This window comes from Miscanthus floridulus, chromosome 11 (genome assembly GCF_019320115.1).
Source record: "Miscanthus floridulus cultivar M001 chromosome 11, ASM1932011v1, whole genome shotgun sequence".
NCBI lineage: Eukaryota > Viridiplantae > Streptophyta > Magnoliopsida > Poales > Poaceae > Miscanthus > Miscanthus floridulus.
The window spans coordinates 101,176,992-101,192,315 of NC_089590.1; the positions used below are offsets into that span (position 1 = coordinate 101,176,992).

Consider the following 15,324-nt stretch of genomic DNA (forward strand, 5'->3'; position numbering starts at 1 on the left):
AATACTAATTAATACTAATTGTGTACTATAAATATTAATATATTTTTAGTGTGTGTATATATATATATATTAAAAAAGTTAAAAGCGTTTGATTTCTCGGCGACGAGTGAGTACACGATAAAGTTAAAAGTGGCAGTGGTCTTGTTCGTTTGTGTTATAATCCGTACTTTTCGGCTTGTCTTTTTAGTTGGAACAGTGTTTTTCTTTTACCACAAATCAGTCAGGAACAGTGTTTCGGCTCGTTTTTCAGCGAAGCCGAACGAGGCAGAGGGGGTATGCTTCAGTATGAGGTTTGCTTGTTTCTCAGTTGGCATGTACGTATGTATCGCTTTGAGTTTTGTACAAAGATGCACATGTCTAAGTTTGACACAAAGCAATGCCAGTGACTCAGTGAGACAGTGGGTGACACTGCGACACGATGACACGAACGGAACGGGGATAAAGGTCTGGACTCACTGGACTCCCCGCCCCCGAAACCCAACAACAATAACAAAAAAAAAAACAGAACCTTATCGGCTTCTCAATCCCCTGACCCTGAGCACGGAACCCCGTCGACTCCGAGCAGAGAGAGAGAAGGGACAAGGAAAGACAGGATGCTGCTGAGCTCCCCTTTCGTGTCCGTGTCGGTGTCGCCGCCGCAGTTCTCCCAGCCTTGCTATGGCGCTCGCCCCGCGGCGCTGCGGATCGAGGCGGCCAGGCAGCTGACGGGGCGGGTGGTGACGACCAAGGCGGACAAGACGGTGGGGGTGGAGGTGGTGCGCCTGGCGCCGCACCCCAAGTACAAGCGCCGGGAGCGCATCAAGAAGAAGTACCAGGCGCACGACCCAGACAACCAGTTCAAGGTCGGCGACGTCGTCGAGCTCCGCCCCTCCCGCCCCATCTCCAAGACCAAGCATTTCCTCGCCATCCCGCTCCCGCCCCGCGACACCCGCCGCAAGTCCCAGCTCCTTCCGCCGCTCCAGTCCCAGGCCGACGACGACGACCAGGCGCCGCCGCCGCCGCCCTCGCCCTCCTCCGAGTGATTGATTACTGCCGCCTATGAATTGGCTTGCCTAGCTAGCTTATTGTAACGTCGTCGTATCGTATCAGCTCCTCTGAATCAAAGGTCGAATGCTTGTTTATTTGCTGCTTCCCAATTCCAATGCTCCTCCTATGGTATGATCCATGCCCAGAGGCATGTACTTTTTGTCTGCAAATTTTCTGTAATACAAGAGATTCTTTTTTTTCCCCTACCGTGCCTTAGTCACGTTTTTCATTACAGAGTACAAGGGGCAATGATGATTACCCACCTACTTACTGGGTGCTATTACATAGACATTTTTGCGACTCTAGAAAACGGCTTTACTACTCCATCTTGGAGCAGCGCAACCAACGTGCCTAGCTTGGGCGGCCATCGTCCACTCCCTTGCCTATTTTTGAAATTGTCAAAAGTGGATAACGAACTCTTCATCGTATTTATATGGTCGAGACGGGCAGAAAGCATATTTGGATTATCGCATAAACGAAGAAAACAACTTCGGGGGCTAACCCAGCTGAAAATTGGCTTAACTCGACTTTCTCAACTTTCTCAAATGCAAGAATGTAGTGCACCACTGTGATCCTCTCGGCGAGCTAATCGAAGAACATGTATGGATCGCCTCGTTTGGAGTCCGAATAAATTAATTATGAATTTCGAAAGCTTTTTACTGGAACCTACAGAAGTCGGCTTAGCCGAACTTTGGCAGCTCTAGAACGGATCTTAAACGCGTTTTGATGCGATTTGGAAGGGGCTTCGACTCCATGAGGAATAAGGCCACCCCACCTTATAAATATAAGGGCCATGGCCGATTGAGGTGCCCAACACATGCAATCGAAAAATCAATCTACTCTCTTTTTGCCCTAAAATCTCTCCTAACCCCCATGTTGCTTTCATCGCTTGATCCGAGGATGGTGCCCTAGGCTCGCTGGCTGACCTAGGGCAACCCAACGACACCCTTGTCGTGACAGGGTCTCTCTCGGGGGAGAGCTTCGACGGTTTCTTTGCTAGCTTGCCCAGAAACTAGCTATTCTTCGTTACGCAAGCATGATTGGTTACCCTTTGGTGGTTTGCTCGTAAACCTCTCCTTTCTTCGTCACATGATATCCTCGTTGCCCTAGGGCTTCTCTCGGTCTCAACCCGTGAAGGCCAGCTAGGCTGATTCCCCAAATCAGTTAGGCTGGTTTTGGCCGAATCCTGCCACCTCGGTCCATTTGCGACCCGTGCGATATAGCCCTCCTACGAGTGATTGTGGCTTGACTAGCTAGCTTATTGTAATGCCGTCGTATTGTACTAGCTCCTCTCAATCAAAGGTCCAATGCTTAGGTCGAATGCTTGATTTATTTGTTGCTTCTGAATTCCAATACTCCTCCGATCCATACCTGGTGGTGCGAACTTTGGTTTGTCTGCAAATTTTGTATAATAAGGGACCTTGTTTCACTTTCAATTTTCTATAAGGGGCCCGTTTCACTTTCATTTTGCCAATGGCAAGGTATATGTTTCGCTTTATCATTCATCTATGTTCGGTTTCAGTTGTTTTGATGCTCGACAAACAATGCACCTAACCCTGCCTCTTCCCCTTCTTCCTCTTCTCCTCTTCCTCTCCTTCGCCCACACCCTCCTTTGCCCCTCTCCCTATCATGCCCTCCCCTGACCCTCCCCTATCAGTTGTGCTGGGTGGAACGTGGAACGTTGGATTAGCAGGTAGATAGTTGTACGTTCCCTTCCTGATTCTATATTTTGTTTTCAGTGATGGCCTCATTGACTTCAATCTTTCCAAATTCCACTTGGTTAAGACCAATCTTTCCAAATTCCACTTGGTTAAGACTTGTCTTGTATTGTGGTGTCTTCTCATGGTCTGGACTTCCTCGCATAGTTTTCCCATGTACGGATAAGCACCCACAACTCTGTTGTTAGAGCTCTTGAGTACTCGACGCCTCGAAGGCTTCTTTGGACCTCATGGTACAACAATTTCAGCCCGAGTGTCTCACAGAAGACTATATTACCCTTCTCACTACCATCTCCAACTCATGCTCCAGTTGACCACTTAGTTACTGTTGGAATACCCTTGCCATCGATACCAATCTCAACCAGATCTTCAAAATTAGAGAAGTTGTCTTAGAACCGATAACTATTTCATACCATTAAGGATGTCCTAAGTAATTCTAGAAATTCTTGTAGCAATCAAAATATCCGACAACCTATTTGGAAGACTCTAATCGACAAAAAATATAGGGGTATTTCTATTTTTTAAACAAATAGTTGTTGGGACGGGGCTTCAGAGCAGGTTAGAGAGGATGGAGAAGTTGTCTTAGAACCGATAACTATTTCATACCATTAAGAGTGTCCTAAGTAATTGTGGGGGTATAACCCCAGGTACCCACGGCAAGGGACATGGGCCGCATGGTCAAGGATGGTCCAACCCACAAGATTCAAGACTTGCGGTGCAAGGCACTGGTCGGCGTACACCGCAAGGCATCTTGAAGATAGATCTGATCGGATACTATAGATATTGTAATCCAAATAGAATACTTACCATGTAACCAAATATAATACTTTCCTTGTAACCCTACCCCTCCAGAGCATATAAGGAGAGGCAGGGGTCCCCTAGTCAACATCCCCATACGGATCCTAGGCTTAGCCTAAGGCATCTGATCACACGCAATATCATACGATAGCCAATACAAACCAACAGACCACAGGAGTAAGGTATTACGTCGTGCAGATGGCCCAAACCTGTCTAACTCTTGTGTCTCTATTGCCTTCTTGTTCTTGATTATACGCAACTCTACCGATCAATCTACCTTCGTGGGATACCCCTCGGAGGACTGCCGATGATATTCTGTCGATAGTTGGCGCGCCAGGTAGGGGTGTGCGTGCTATTTCCATAACGAACAAGATGGTACACTTTTTAGGCTCTTCGTCTTCTCCAAAGCTCAGCCAGGTCTTTATTGTTGGATCAATCTCCTAGGTCATCAATGCTGACAGAGATGGAGAGATCATCAAGCCAGTGTAGATCAATTCTGTGCCGACCACACCAACGCCTGCAACAGCAGATCTGATCTTGAAACTACCTCTGAGGTTGCCTTCACCAACAACTCATCGCCTGCTACCCCGCTACTCGAGGAAGCAGGTCGGCAATGACAATCTAATCGCATCCATCGATCAAGTTGGCCAAAAGCTCGCCAACTGCCTCTCCCTCATGAAATCGGCTCTGACCACTCTGGTTTGGCGCCGACCACCTTCCGGTTCTGATCTATCGAAAGCCGATCGGGAAAACTCTAGGGGATACGGCCACCATCCATCAGGATGCCCTAAGGGATAAATTCGCCGACCAGACATTCTGTCTAAAGCTAAGTCATGCTTTAATATTCTTCTAAATATTCTCCAATCTTCATATATCGCCATGATGTTTCTCCGAGCTATTTTCTCCATGTTTGTTCTCCAAACGATTTTCTTTCAAGTATACCATCTTAAAGATCACATACAGCTAAGTCTAAGGCAAATCCCCTGTGGCAGAACCGCCTAATCAAATGCCTCCCAGGAGTACTCGTCTTCCATTAGACACTAAGTACCCAAGGGAGAACACTAAATTACTCGATTCCGTCGAGCACACCCCAAGGGAGAACCCGAAAATCCATATTTTTCATCAGGATCACAAATGAGAGAATAAAACTTACAACATTATTAACCATTTCTTACATCACTTTTAATACAACATCAGAGAGTAATATGTATTGTTATAACAACGAAAAGTAATCATATTATCAGAGTTATGAACAATTTAAGTTAACAGCAGAATATAATAGATGATCAGAATTGCAGGCGAAAATAAATATCTATTCATGACATGATGAAGCATTAATATATAAACTATGGCAATAGATTATAAAACTTTCATTTATAAAAACATTTTGTAAGAGTTATAAATAGAGACTATGATCACAGCGCAAAGGAAATCCTCTTTGAGCCCACTAGGAGGAATCCACACACAAGAGTCAGCTCTAGCATCCACCTGTCACCTACAATAGGGAGAAATAAAACCCTGAGTACTCAATTGTACTCAGCAAGACTTACCAGATAGGAGGAAAGAAAAGACTCCAAGGATATGCAAGGCTATCTGGCTTGTGGGTTCATTGCATCTGCATGAGCATTACTAAAAGTGCGTCCTTATGTTCGATTTTCATTAACAGCCGCATTAGTTCATTAACCAACCATTCTATGTAAGCACCAGTGCTACTTTCAAGCAGGTGGTAAGCAATCAGATTTCCTTTTTCCATTTCATCTTTCCTCTTTTAGTTCTTACTACGGCGCTAGAGTTTTGACAAGCCGTACCGGATTTTTCGGCGATTCGTGAATCAATGCCCCCAGCTAGGTACCCAAAAACACACGCCCCGCTTATACCCAAGGCACAAGTAGGACCAACCCATCACACTCCTATCCTAGGTGTCTAGGTCCCCATCCAAACTGGGACTCCAAGCTCCCTCCCCTAAGTCCCGGACTCAGTGTGGTGCAAGGACCTCCTAACCCCAAAACCACCCTGACAGTCGGTCTAGAAAGAGCTAGATCCATGACAAGAGAGCAACCAGTCTTCCAAGCACCCATACCCAAGTAGGTGCTCAGGATAATAAGTTATGACTTGCCTAGAGTCTTATGCAACGACCAGTCTTTAACCGTCACAGACAGGGAAAGCAGTGTAACCAAGCTATGCCCCACGTCTGCGACGACACAACCTCTTACACCCACCAATACCCAAACCATATCCTTGCCCGGTCACTATTTTTCCTTTCCACCATTTATATTTTCCAAGTGATAATAATACAGTAATATATTTTCTACCTCTCGCGAGTGACAGGCAATCGCCCGACTTCTACCGGAGTCCTGTGGCATAGCAATCTACATGATCCTGTAATACTAGTAAGACTCATAGGATAAAGATATATATATATGCAAGTGAGTTTTATTCAACTCCTGAAAACTTAATGCACAAATATAATTTAAAGTGCAGAAAAGTAGGGGTTATGCACCGGGCTTGCCTGGGTAAGATTTAATCAGAAGTTAGCATTCCATCATGGCGATCGATCTCCAAAAGCACCATTTCTCCAGCAACTCCTGATGACTCTGCGATCCATCGATGTCCCTATTATGATATGCAATGCGATGCAAATGCAAGAAGTAATTAATCAACTATAATCGTGACTTGTATAAATACGATTTACGCCTATCGAGCTAGTTCTAACGACGACCATACTTAGGCTACATATCCATGTTGTTGAATAAGACGTTATTTCCCAATAATTTTTTTAGTTATACAAACCCAAGTTGTTTCTTTATTCTATTCTATCGATTTAATCATTATTCGACATAGGGCACCATTATCTATCTAGTAAACTAATTATTCTAGTGCTACAGAAATTACCTTGTGCAGCTAATAATATTAGTAATTTACTACAAAGTTTTTAGAGTCAACACTATCACCGATTTATCACTGAAATTCCTACAAGTTTACATTTTAGAGATATTAAGCATGTTAAAATAATTAGAATAACCTTGGAAACATTTTAAAACTAGATGAACAAATTTCACTACTAGATAGATCATGATTTTAGGAACTCAACAAAACTAGTTTGGCATTTTTATATTTTTTCTATGATTTACTACGAATTTTACAAGTTTGTTTCCAAAACTAATTAACAGTTGCTTTATAAAACTAAATGGGCCAGCGGCCACCTATTCGGCCCAGCGGACACGTGGCCCAGGCGCTCACAGCAGGCCGGACCAACAAGCGACCTAGGCAGGCTGGGCGCACGGCCCAGGCGGGGCGCCGAGCAGGCCGGCCCAGCGCGTGGCGGCCATAGGCCAGCCCAGCGCGCGGGCGCAAGCGGCCCAACAAGCCGGCCCACGCGCGGCCTACCCAACCGTCCTAGCAATTATGCAAAAACAACCCTACGCTTCTCCTTATTTAGTACACTACTGTTCATATGGGTCGTCTAATTTGCAATAAGAACCCTAGAATTACTCATTCCTTACCCTAGGGTCCCTCTCTTCATCTTCAAACAGAGCACGGACGGGGAATCAATCTGTTGGCCCAATCGGTGGCTCGCCGGCGATGGAGGTGAAGCGAGGTGGCACGGGGAAGTGCCAGCGGCTCCGGCTGCACCCGTGAACGGAAACCGCATGGCCGGGCGGGACCCGAGGAGCACCCGCCACGCGCGCACACAGACGACCGCGGAATGACAGCGGCTGCTGCCTCGCTGGCGCTAGACAGTAGGCGACGGCAGGCGAGGGTGGGCTCCATGGCACTGGGCAGACTCGACGCAACCCTAGCTAAGCCCTATGTGAGCCTTACGGCGGCATCAGCAATAGGGATGGGGCGGCGTGTGGCCACAGCGGGCGCTACGGGAGGAGCAACGGTGACTGTGGCGTGGGCACACGGGAGGAGCAGCGTTGAGGGGCGTGGTCCAGCGTGGACCAGGGCGGCACGACAGGGAAGACGAGGAGGGGCGCTGGTGCAAGGAGAAATGAGGCGAGGTGGCTCGACACGCAGTAACCCGAGCCTAGGCGCGCTCTCGTGGAGACAGGGCGACGACGGGCGTGGCCCTGGCTGGTGCTGTAGGGCAGCAGTCTAGAGCGGGGAAGGGGGAACGGTGCTGTGGCACGGTGGCCCAGCGATAGTGCAGTAGGTGCGATAGGAGCGGTGTGGTGCTGTGGCTCGGTCCAGCGTGGGACCACGACGGTGCTCCAAGCTTGGGCGGCTACGGGCGCACAGGAGGGGCAGCGGTGCTGCGGCCGTCTCGGAAGGGGAGCGGCGTAGGGCAACATGGCCCAGGCGTGCGCTCACGGAGAGGAAATAGGAGGGGCGCCGAGGAGCAACTGGCCCAGCACGAGTTGCTCGACATGGCAGCAGCAGAACAAGGAGGAGGGAGGCGAGGCTAAGAGCACGGGCGTGCTCACGCGTGTAGGACGAGTGACGATGGACTGGAGCTTGGGCGTCTCCTCGGCAGCAGAGAAATAGAGAGAGAGGGAAACAACGCGAGGCTCGACAAAAACAATCAAAGCAGTAGAGACACGCAAGGCAAAGAGCAGAGAGCACGCCAAGAGACACAAGGTGAAGCGACGGAACTGGCAGTGAGGAAGGAAAAACAAGCAAAGCAGTACACGGCAGCAGCAGTCCGACCAACTCATCCATCAACACGCGCATCGTACCGGTGAGGTAGGTGAGGCGAGTGGCCAGCGACACTCTCATTATTATTTTTAAAAAACAACATCACGTTGACACCTAAACAAGCGTACCAACATATTCACGATGTTCATGTCCTGCTGATGATTTTATTTTTCCTATTTATATTTTCTATTATTTTAACTTCCAAATTTTCATTTTCTAAAACAACTTTATGCATGTACAAGCATAACTAAAGCTCTAAGGTTTTATTATTTAGCAAATTTACTTTCAACGGATTTTTGTTTATAGAAATTATTTTTCATGCTTAATCAAATAAACAAGTCATTCACTATTTATTTGCTAGAACCGTTATCGGACATTCCTAAATATTTCCATGCACTAAGTAATTTAACTTGGGCGTTTATTGACATCCACAAAACTAAGTCACACCGGATTCACTTATCACATCAAGTATATTTTAAATAAAAAATCTGAGAAACTCGTTTTGGAAAATTTACTTAGGCTTAAATCACGGTGCTAAACAAGCTCGTAACACCAGAGGTGTTACAACCAACCCCCCTTAAAAAGAATCTCATCCCACTACTACAGGAATGAATTTGCGCAGCGTGGCCAAAACACGCTCCGTGGCGGGCACCTTTTTTGCCCGCCACGGTTAACCGGTGGCCGGCCAGCGAGGCCGGCCACCGGGGCGCCCGCTGCGGGAAATTGGTTTACCGCGGCGGGCCACCTTACTTGCCCGCCGCATAAAATCGTTATTTACCGCGGCGGGCGGTATGAATAGCCCGCCGCGGTTAATACGGTTTACCATAGCGGGCGCTTTAAACTGCCCGCCGCGGTAAAGACTTGATTTACCGAGGCGGGCGTTTTATGTTGCCCGCCGCGGTAAAGCCTGTACATATACAGCCCTCGGACCCTCCTTCTTCTCCACGGGTCTTCCTCTCTCAAAACTCATGGGGGGAGGCTTTGCCCTAAAATTTGAGGAAACTTTTGATTTGAGTTGAAGGGCTTGGATTTGAGGGAGGAGGACATCATAAGAGGTTCATAAAGGCTCTCCCTCTCTCCTTCCATCCTCTCTCTTTATTTCCATCACCTAGAGTTCTCTTTAGATCTAGATCTAGATCTAGATCAATTTTAATGGAAAAAATGATGTTATGTATTTCTTTAACTTTAGATTCATCATAGATGCATGCTTCATCTTTCACATCGTCATTTTCTCTCTTTTTCATGATTTTGGACGTAAAAATCATCAATTTCTCCTAATTCTTCTTTATTTAATGTTGATTGTGATGGATAATGTTCGCAGATACGATGGATAGATCGGAATGGATGTACCGGATCGATAGAGTGAATGATCCGCGGTACCTCTTTGAATTAAGGAAGTTTATTGCGGCTGGTAAAGCTCACCGTGAGAGACTGAAGCGGATGACAACCATATGTCCATGTTCTCGTTGCAAGAACCTGAAAGCCCACCGAGACAGCGAGGTGCAAACTCATTTGATCATGTATGGTTTCATCGAGGGCTACACAGTCTGGACATTTCACGGCGAAAGAGTTGGTGCGAGTGGCGCTGCATCTGGAGTTACCTCTTCGACGCCGATGACGACAGCACCACCGGTGAATACAGATCCTTCCGCAGCAGCTGCGCCAGCCGACAGTGACAACAGTTGTCGTGATTACATCACGGTGGATGATGTAATGCAAGACATGGCCGACGAAGCCGGCGACGGTGTTGATGGTCAGGATACTGTGAGCCAACCCGAGGATGTGCAGCTTGTTGAAGATCTAGTCAAACACTTCGATGAAGACGACGTTGTGTTGGGTTGCCCAAAGTGGTTGGAGAATTTCAGAGAGTTGAAACAGGCGGCAGTTGATCCTCTCTATAAGGACGGCGGCGATTGTCCAAAGGACTGCACGGCGCTCCGTTTTAACCTCCATATGTTGATGTTGAAGGCTCGTCATGGTTGGTCTGACACTAGCTTCAATGAGTTGTTAAGCTACCTTGCCACCACGTACCCAACGGCTAACAAGGTGCCCGCCAATACTTATCGGGCCAAGAAGCTGATCCGGCCAGTGGCGATGAAGCTTAGAAAGTTTGATGCATGCCCTAACCACTGCATCCTGTATCGGGGCAATGAGTATGAGAATTTGACGAGTTGTCCGCACTGTGGCTTTAGTCGGTACAAGAAAAATGCTGGTTGTCGCGTGGATGCAGAAGACGAGGGAGACTTGCGGGGTGGTCGGAAGAAGAACAAGAAGGGGGCAAAGAAGAGCAGTGTGGCCAAACAGATCTCGGCTCAGCAGGACGATGAAGAAGAGGGTTACACGCACAGGAAAAGTCCAGCACTGTCGGTGTGGTACCTGCCCGTGACCGATCGCCTGCGTGCAATATTCGGGAACCCGGACGATGCCAAGCTCATGTCCTGGCATGCATCTGCTGACCGCCTGAACGACGATGGCAAGCTACGGCACCCATCCGATGGCAAGCAGTGGAAGGATTTCGACGAGGCCTACCCGGAGTTTGGCAAGGAGCCCAGGCATGTTAGGTTCGCGCTAAGTACTGACGGGATGAACCCGTTCGGTGAGCTTAGCAGCTCGCACAGCACTTGGCCCGTCGTGCTCACCATGTACAACCTACCTCCCCATCTATGTCAGAAGCGTAGGTACCTTATGCTGACCATGCTTATCTCCGGACCGAAGCAGCCCGGCAACGATATAGATGTGTTCCTAGAGCCGTTCATGGAGGAAATGAAGATACTATTTGATGTTGGGGTCCAGATGGTGGATGCATCCCGCAAGGAGAAGTTCACACTAAAAGCAATCATCTTTGTCACCATCACCGATTACCCCGGTCTCTTCTCACTATCGGGGCAGATCAAAGGGAAGACCGGCTGCGTAATTTGTATCGACGAGACCTGCTACACTTACTTTAAGGGATCCAATAAGATGGTGTACACGAGGCACAGACGGTTCCTCACCAAAAATCATAGGTATAGAAGAAGTATTATGAACAAATACTTTGACAATCAAGACGAGCCGCAGCGTGATCAAATGACGCAGACTAGTTGGGGAACAAAGGTGTATGAGATGGTCAAGGACATGGATCAGGTGGAGTTTGGAAAGAAGAAGAAGCCGCCTAAAGAGGGGCCCAAGCAGACAAGGAAGCGAAAGCGGGACCAGACGGAGGAAGTCCCCGCCGCCGTTCCTTTCAAGAAGATGTCAATTTTCTTCAAGTACCTGTCGTATTGGAAAACACTGAATACACCCCATGCCATCGACTGCATGCACCTGGAGAAAAATGTCTTCGAAAGCACGATCGGTGTCCTGCTGGACATCAAGGGCAAGACAAAGGATGGTATTAAGTCACGGACGGATCTTGTCAATCTGGGCATCAGGCCGGACCTTCACCCGGGACCGCCTCAGAATGGTAAAGTCGATATCCCGGGTGCGGCCTGCAACCTAACGCAAGACGAGAGGACGGCTTTTCTTAAGTTGCTTAGGGGTATCAAGGTGCCGACTGGTTTCTCTTCCAACATCAAGAGCCTGGTCTCCATGAAAGACCTCATAATGACCGGCTACAACTCACACGACTGCCACGTCATGCTGACGGTGTTCCTACCAATTGCGATTAGGGCTATCCGTCCAGAGTACGTGAAGATGGTCATCACACGGATGTCATACTTCTTTAATCGCATCACTCAGAAGGTCATTGATAAGGCTGAGCTGCCTGCCCTGAAGGAGTTCATCGCGGAGACCCTTTGCCAGCTCGAGATGTGCTTTCCACCATCTTACTTTGATATTATGCCACACCTAATGATGCATATGGTCGATCAGATCCATCAACTAGGCCCCGTGTACCTACACCAGATGTGGACGTACGAGCGGTTCATGTCCACCCTCAACAGATACGTCCATAACCGCGCTTACCCGGAGGGCTCTATGATCGAGGCATACACAACGGAGGAGGCCGTGAACTGGTGTATGAGGTACATAAGAGATGGGAGGGTGATTGGGTTGCCTGTCCATCACCACGAAGGCAAAACCTCAGGAATGGGGTGCACAGGCCGAAAAGTGCGCACCGATGTGCCAAACCGAATGGTGCAAGAAGCTCATTACAGCATCCTTCATCAGTTAGTGAGCATGGAGAAATATATTGAAAAGAACCTGGAAGAGATCCGCGCCGCTAATGATGGACAACGCACGGAGGCATGGGTCCAGAACCATCACAAGAGCAATTTCGTAGACTGGCTCAAAGAGCAACACATACCCCTTGAAGGATGCCCTGATGAAGATACGGAGACCGTTAAGAGGCTTGTGTTAGGCCCATCCAGCCAAATCACCACGTGGCAAGGGTATGACGTCCAGGGCTACAGGTTCCACACGAAAGACAAGGACAAGAAGAGCTCGGCACAGAACTGCGGTGTTCGATACGAGGGCGAAGAAGAGTACACGGGCCAGAGGAGGCAATACTATGGGCAAGTTGAAGAAATATGGGAACTTGACTACGGCCAGAACCTACGCATAACCGTCTTCCATTGCCAGTGGGTCAAACCGAATGCGGTTGCAGTGGACAGTTATGGGCTAACCACCGTGGACCTCAAAAGTATCGGCTACAAAGATGACCCGTGGGTACTAGCAACCAATGTCGCACAAGTGGCCTACTATATATATGCAGAGGACCCAAAAAGGCATGTGGTTGTGTCCGGAAAGCAGCGGATTGTGGGAGCTGATGGGGTGCAGAGTCCCGAACAATACAACAACTACGCAGAGCTCGAGCTTTTTACCGATCACCCAAAGAAGATCAAGGCCGTCGAGGACCGATTCAACAAGTCCAGGATGATGCCGTGGGCCCGCCCCGATGGTGAGAAGAGGACGGTGAAAGCACCTGCACCAAAATGATTAATGTATCCCAGAGACATATATATATATATATGTAATAATGTAGTGGACTCTATACGTATCCCAGAGACATATATATAATAATGTATCCTAGAGACTCTATATGTAACAATCCCAGATACTCTATATGCATACTCTATAAAAGAGGATAAAATTCTTAAGTGTGCTACAAAAGTCAAGTAATAAAAAGCCAAGGGACCTCAAAAGTATAGACTAATGAATACAACTAATGAATTAGCTAATGAATTATGTTAGTATAGACTAGTTTCATCTTCATGAGACTTAAAATAGGTAATGAATTCTGAACTGATGATCTTTACCGCGGCGGGCATATAACAGCGCCCGCCGCGGTTAATAGATTAACCGCGGCGGGCATGTAACAGAGCCCGCCGTGGTTAATAGATTAACCGCGGCGGGCAACTTAACAGACCGCCGCGGTAAACATTTCCCGCGGCGGTCTGTAACGTTGCCCGCCGCGGTTAATCGCAACCTATATAAGCCGTCCCCACCCTCAACATCTCGGCGGTCTTTCGTGCGGTTCAGTTTTACCCCGAAGGGCTGCCAAAATCTCACGCCGCCGCCGCCGCCGCCGGGCTCCACCGCCGATTGAGCTCCTCCGCGCACCGACCCCCGCCCCCGTTCTCCTCCCCGTGCCCGGTCCGCGCCCCCGTCCTCCTCTCCCTTGCCCGCGCCCCGCCCCCGTGCTCCTCCGGCGCCCCGTCACCGGAACCCTAGCACCTGCTCTCCAGGCGGCCGGCACCAACACGCCGGTGAGTTACCCTCTACCCCCGTCGCCGCTGCGTTTGCTTACCCATTTCCCCTTTCCCTCCGTTCATACTGGGGCGTCGCGCGTCCACCGCAATATAGGGGCAGTTTGTTTTTGCTTTATTGTCATGTGCAGTCTTAAGCAGTTGTAGCTTGTAGGAAAGCAGTTTTTGCTATATCTGGTCCAGTTGTATACGTCTTGTCTCCTTTTTTTATTTCTGGCCTTACATTTTTATTTTTTATTTCCCACATCAAATCATATGATTTATCAGTAGGGTTCCCTCCAGTTTCTCATCAAAATAATCTTGAAAAGGGGCATGTAACAAACCTCTTCGCAGTTTCTCATCATATTCTTTACCACGGTGGAAATAATCAGCACTGTAACTTGAAGGAATGTTTGAATCTGATTTTGGTTTACTCGCAAGCCTTTTCTCTTGCAGCACCTTTTTAGCTGCCTCAGTTTCTTCGATATTTCTTAATTTGTACCTGTGGAAATAAAAAAAAATGATAACATGGAATTGCATGTAATTGTGCATCTACCTTTGAAAAGAAAGTCTATTACTAGAATAAAATTTAAACTACAACACAGATAAAAATATTAGAAAAAACAGAGAAGCTCTGCCTAGGTTACATTGTTGGGTCCATGATGCTCATAGAACTGTGGTGATGCATGACATATCTTTGTAATGGAGTCCTAATTTGAACATATCATTGTTGTATAGTTTAGTCACAATAAATTAATGGTGAGTGAATACATACTGAGATCAAGTTCTGTGTCTACCAATCAATGTATGTCCACTTAATCATAAACTAGACCATTAGCTAGTTTCCTTCTTCACACAATATTCTCAAGAAATTGTTAGCTCCAATATGTAAGGATTTCCAGCCAAATTATCAAAGACAATGTTAAGTGTGGACCAGACTTTTGTCAAACAAAAACAAATAGTGCAATAGAGAAAAAAAATGTTGGGTAACGCACTCAATGGGCAGCTGAACTTCAGCAATGCCAGTGGTCCATTGTGTCGAGCTCTCCTCTGAGTTCTTCTTCTTCACCTGCAAGGAACAATACAACGGTACCATCATTGCAGTCCACAGAACAACGTGCAATTCTCAGGTTGAGGAACTCGGTTGAGCCACAAGCAAACCTTGAGGTGGTCTGGCACGGTGTAGAGCTCGTCCACATGGTCCATCTCTTCCTTGTGTCCCACATCAACCATCTTACCCCTCTTCTTCGCCAGCTCGGTCTAGTAGTATACTACTACTACTGCCTACCTCTACTTCCTCCTGTACTACTACTAGTATACTACTACTACTGCCTACTACTTCCTAGTAGTATACTACTACTAGTATACTACTACTACTGCCTACTACTACTCCCTCCTCTACTCCTCTACTCCCTCCTATACTACTATTCTACTACTGCTGCTCCTGTTTTTGATTTGTGAAAGGTTTTTATTTAATGGGG

The 15,324-nt window shown here is 47.6% G+C and overlaps 2 protein-coding genes across 2 annotated transcripts; one reads left to right on the forward strand and one right to left on the reverse strand.

Moving 5' to 3' along the window:
- Positions 1–560: 560 nt before the first annotated feature.
- Positions 561–1,229, forward strand: LOC136494261 (small ribosomal subunit protein uS17c-like). The gene has a single exon (XM_066490433.1). The coding sequence runs from the start codon at positions 594–596 to the stop codon at positions 1,020–1,022; it is 429 nt and encodes a 142-aa protein (XP_066346530.1). The 5' UTR covers positions 561–593; the 3' UTR covers positions 1,023–1,229.
- Positions 1,230–14,110: 12,881 nt separating this feature from the next.
- Positions 14,111–15,099, reverse strand: LOC136492557 (protein COP1 SUPPRESSOR 2-like). The gene is made up of 3 exons (XM_066488532.1): positions 15,005–15,099; positions 14,839–14,912; positions 14,111–14,345 (listed from the first exon to the last, which is right to left on the reverse strand). Exons 1-3 carry the CDS (start codon positions 15,074–15,076, stop codon positions 14,111–14,113), a joined length of 381 nt encoding a protein of 126 aa, XP_066344629.1. The 5' UTR covers positions 15,077–15,099.
- Between the last annotated feature and the right edge of the window lie 225 nt (positions 15,100–15,324).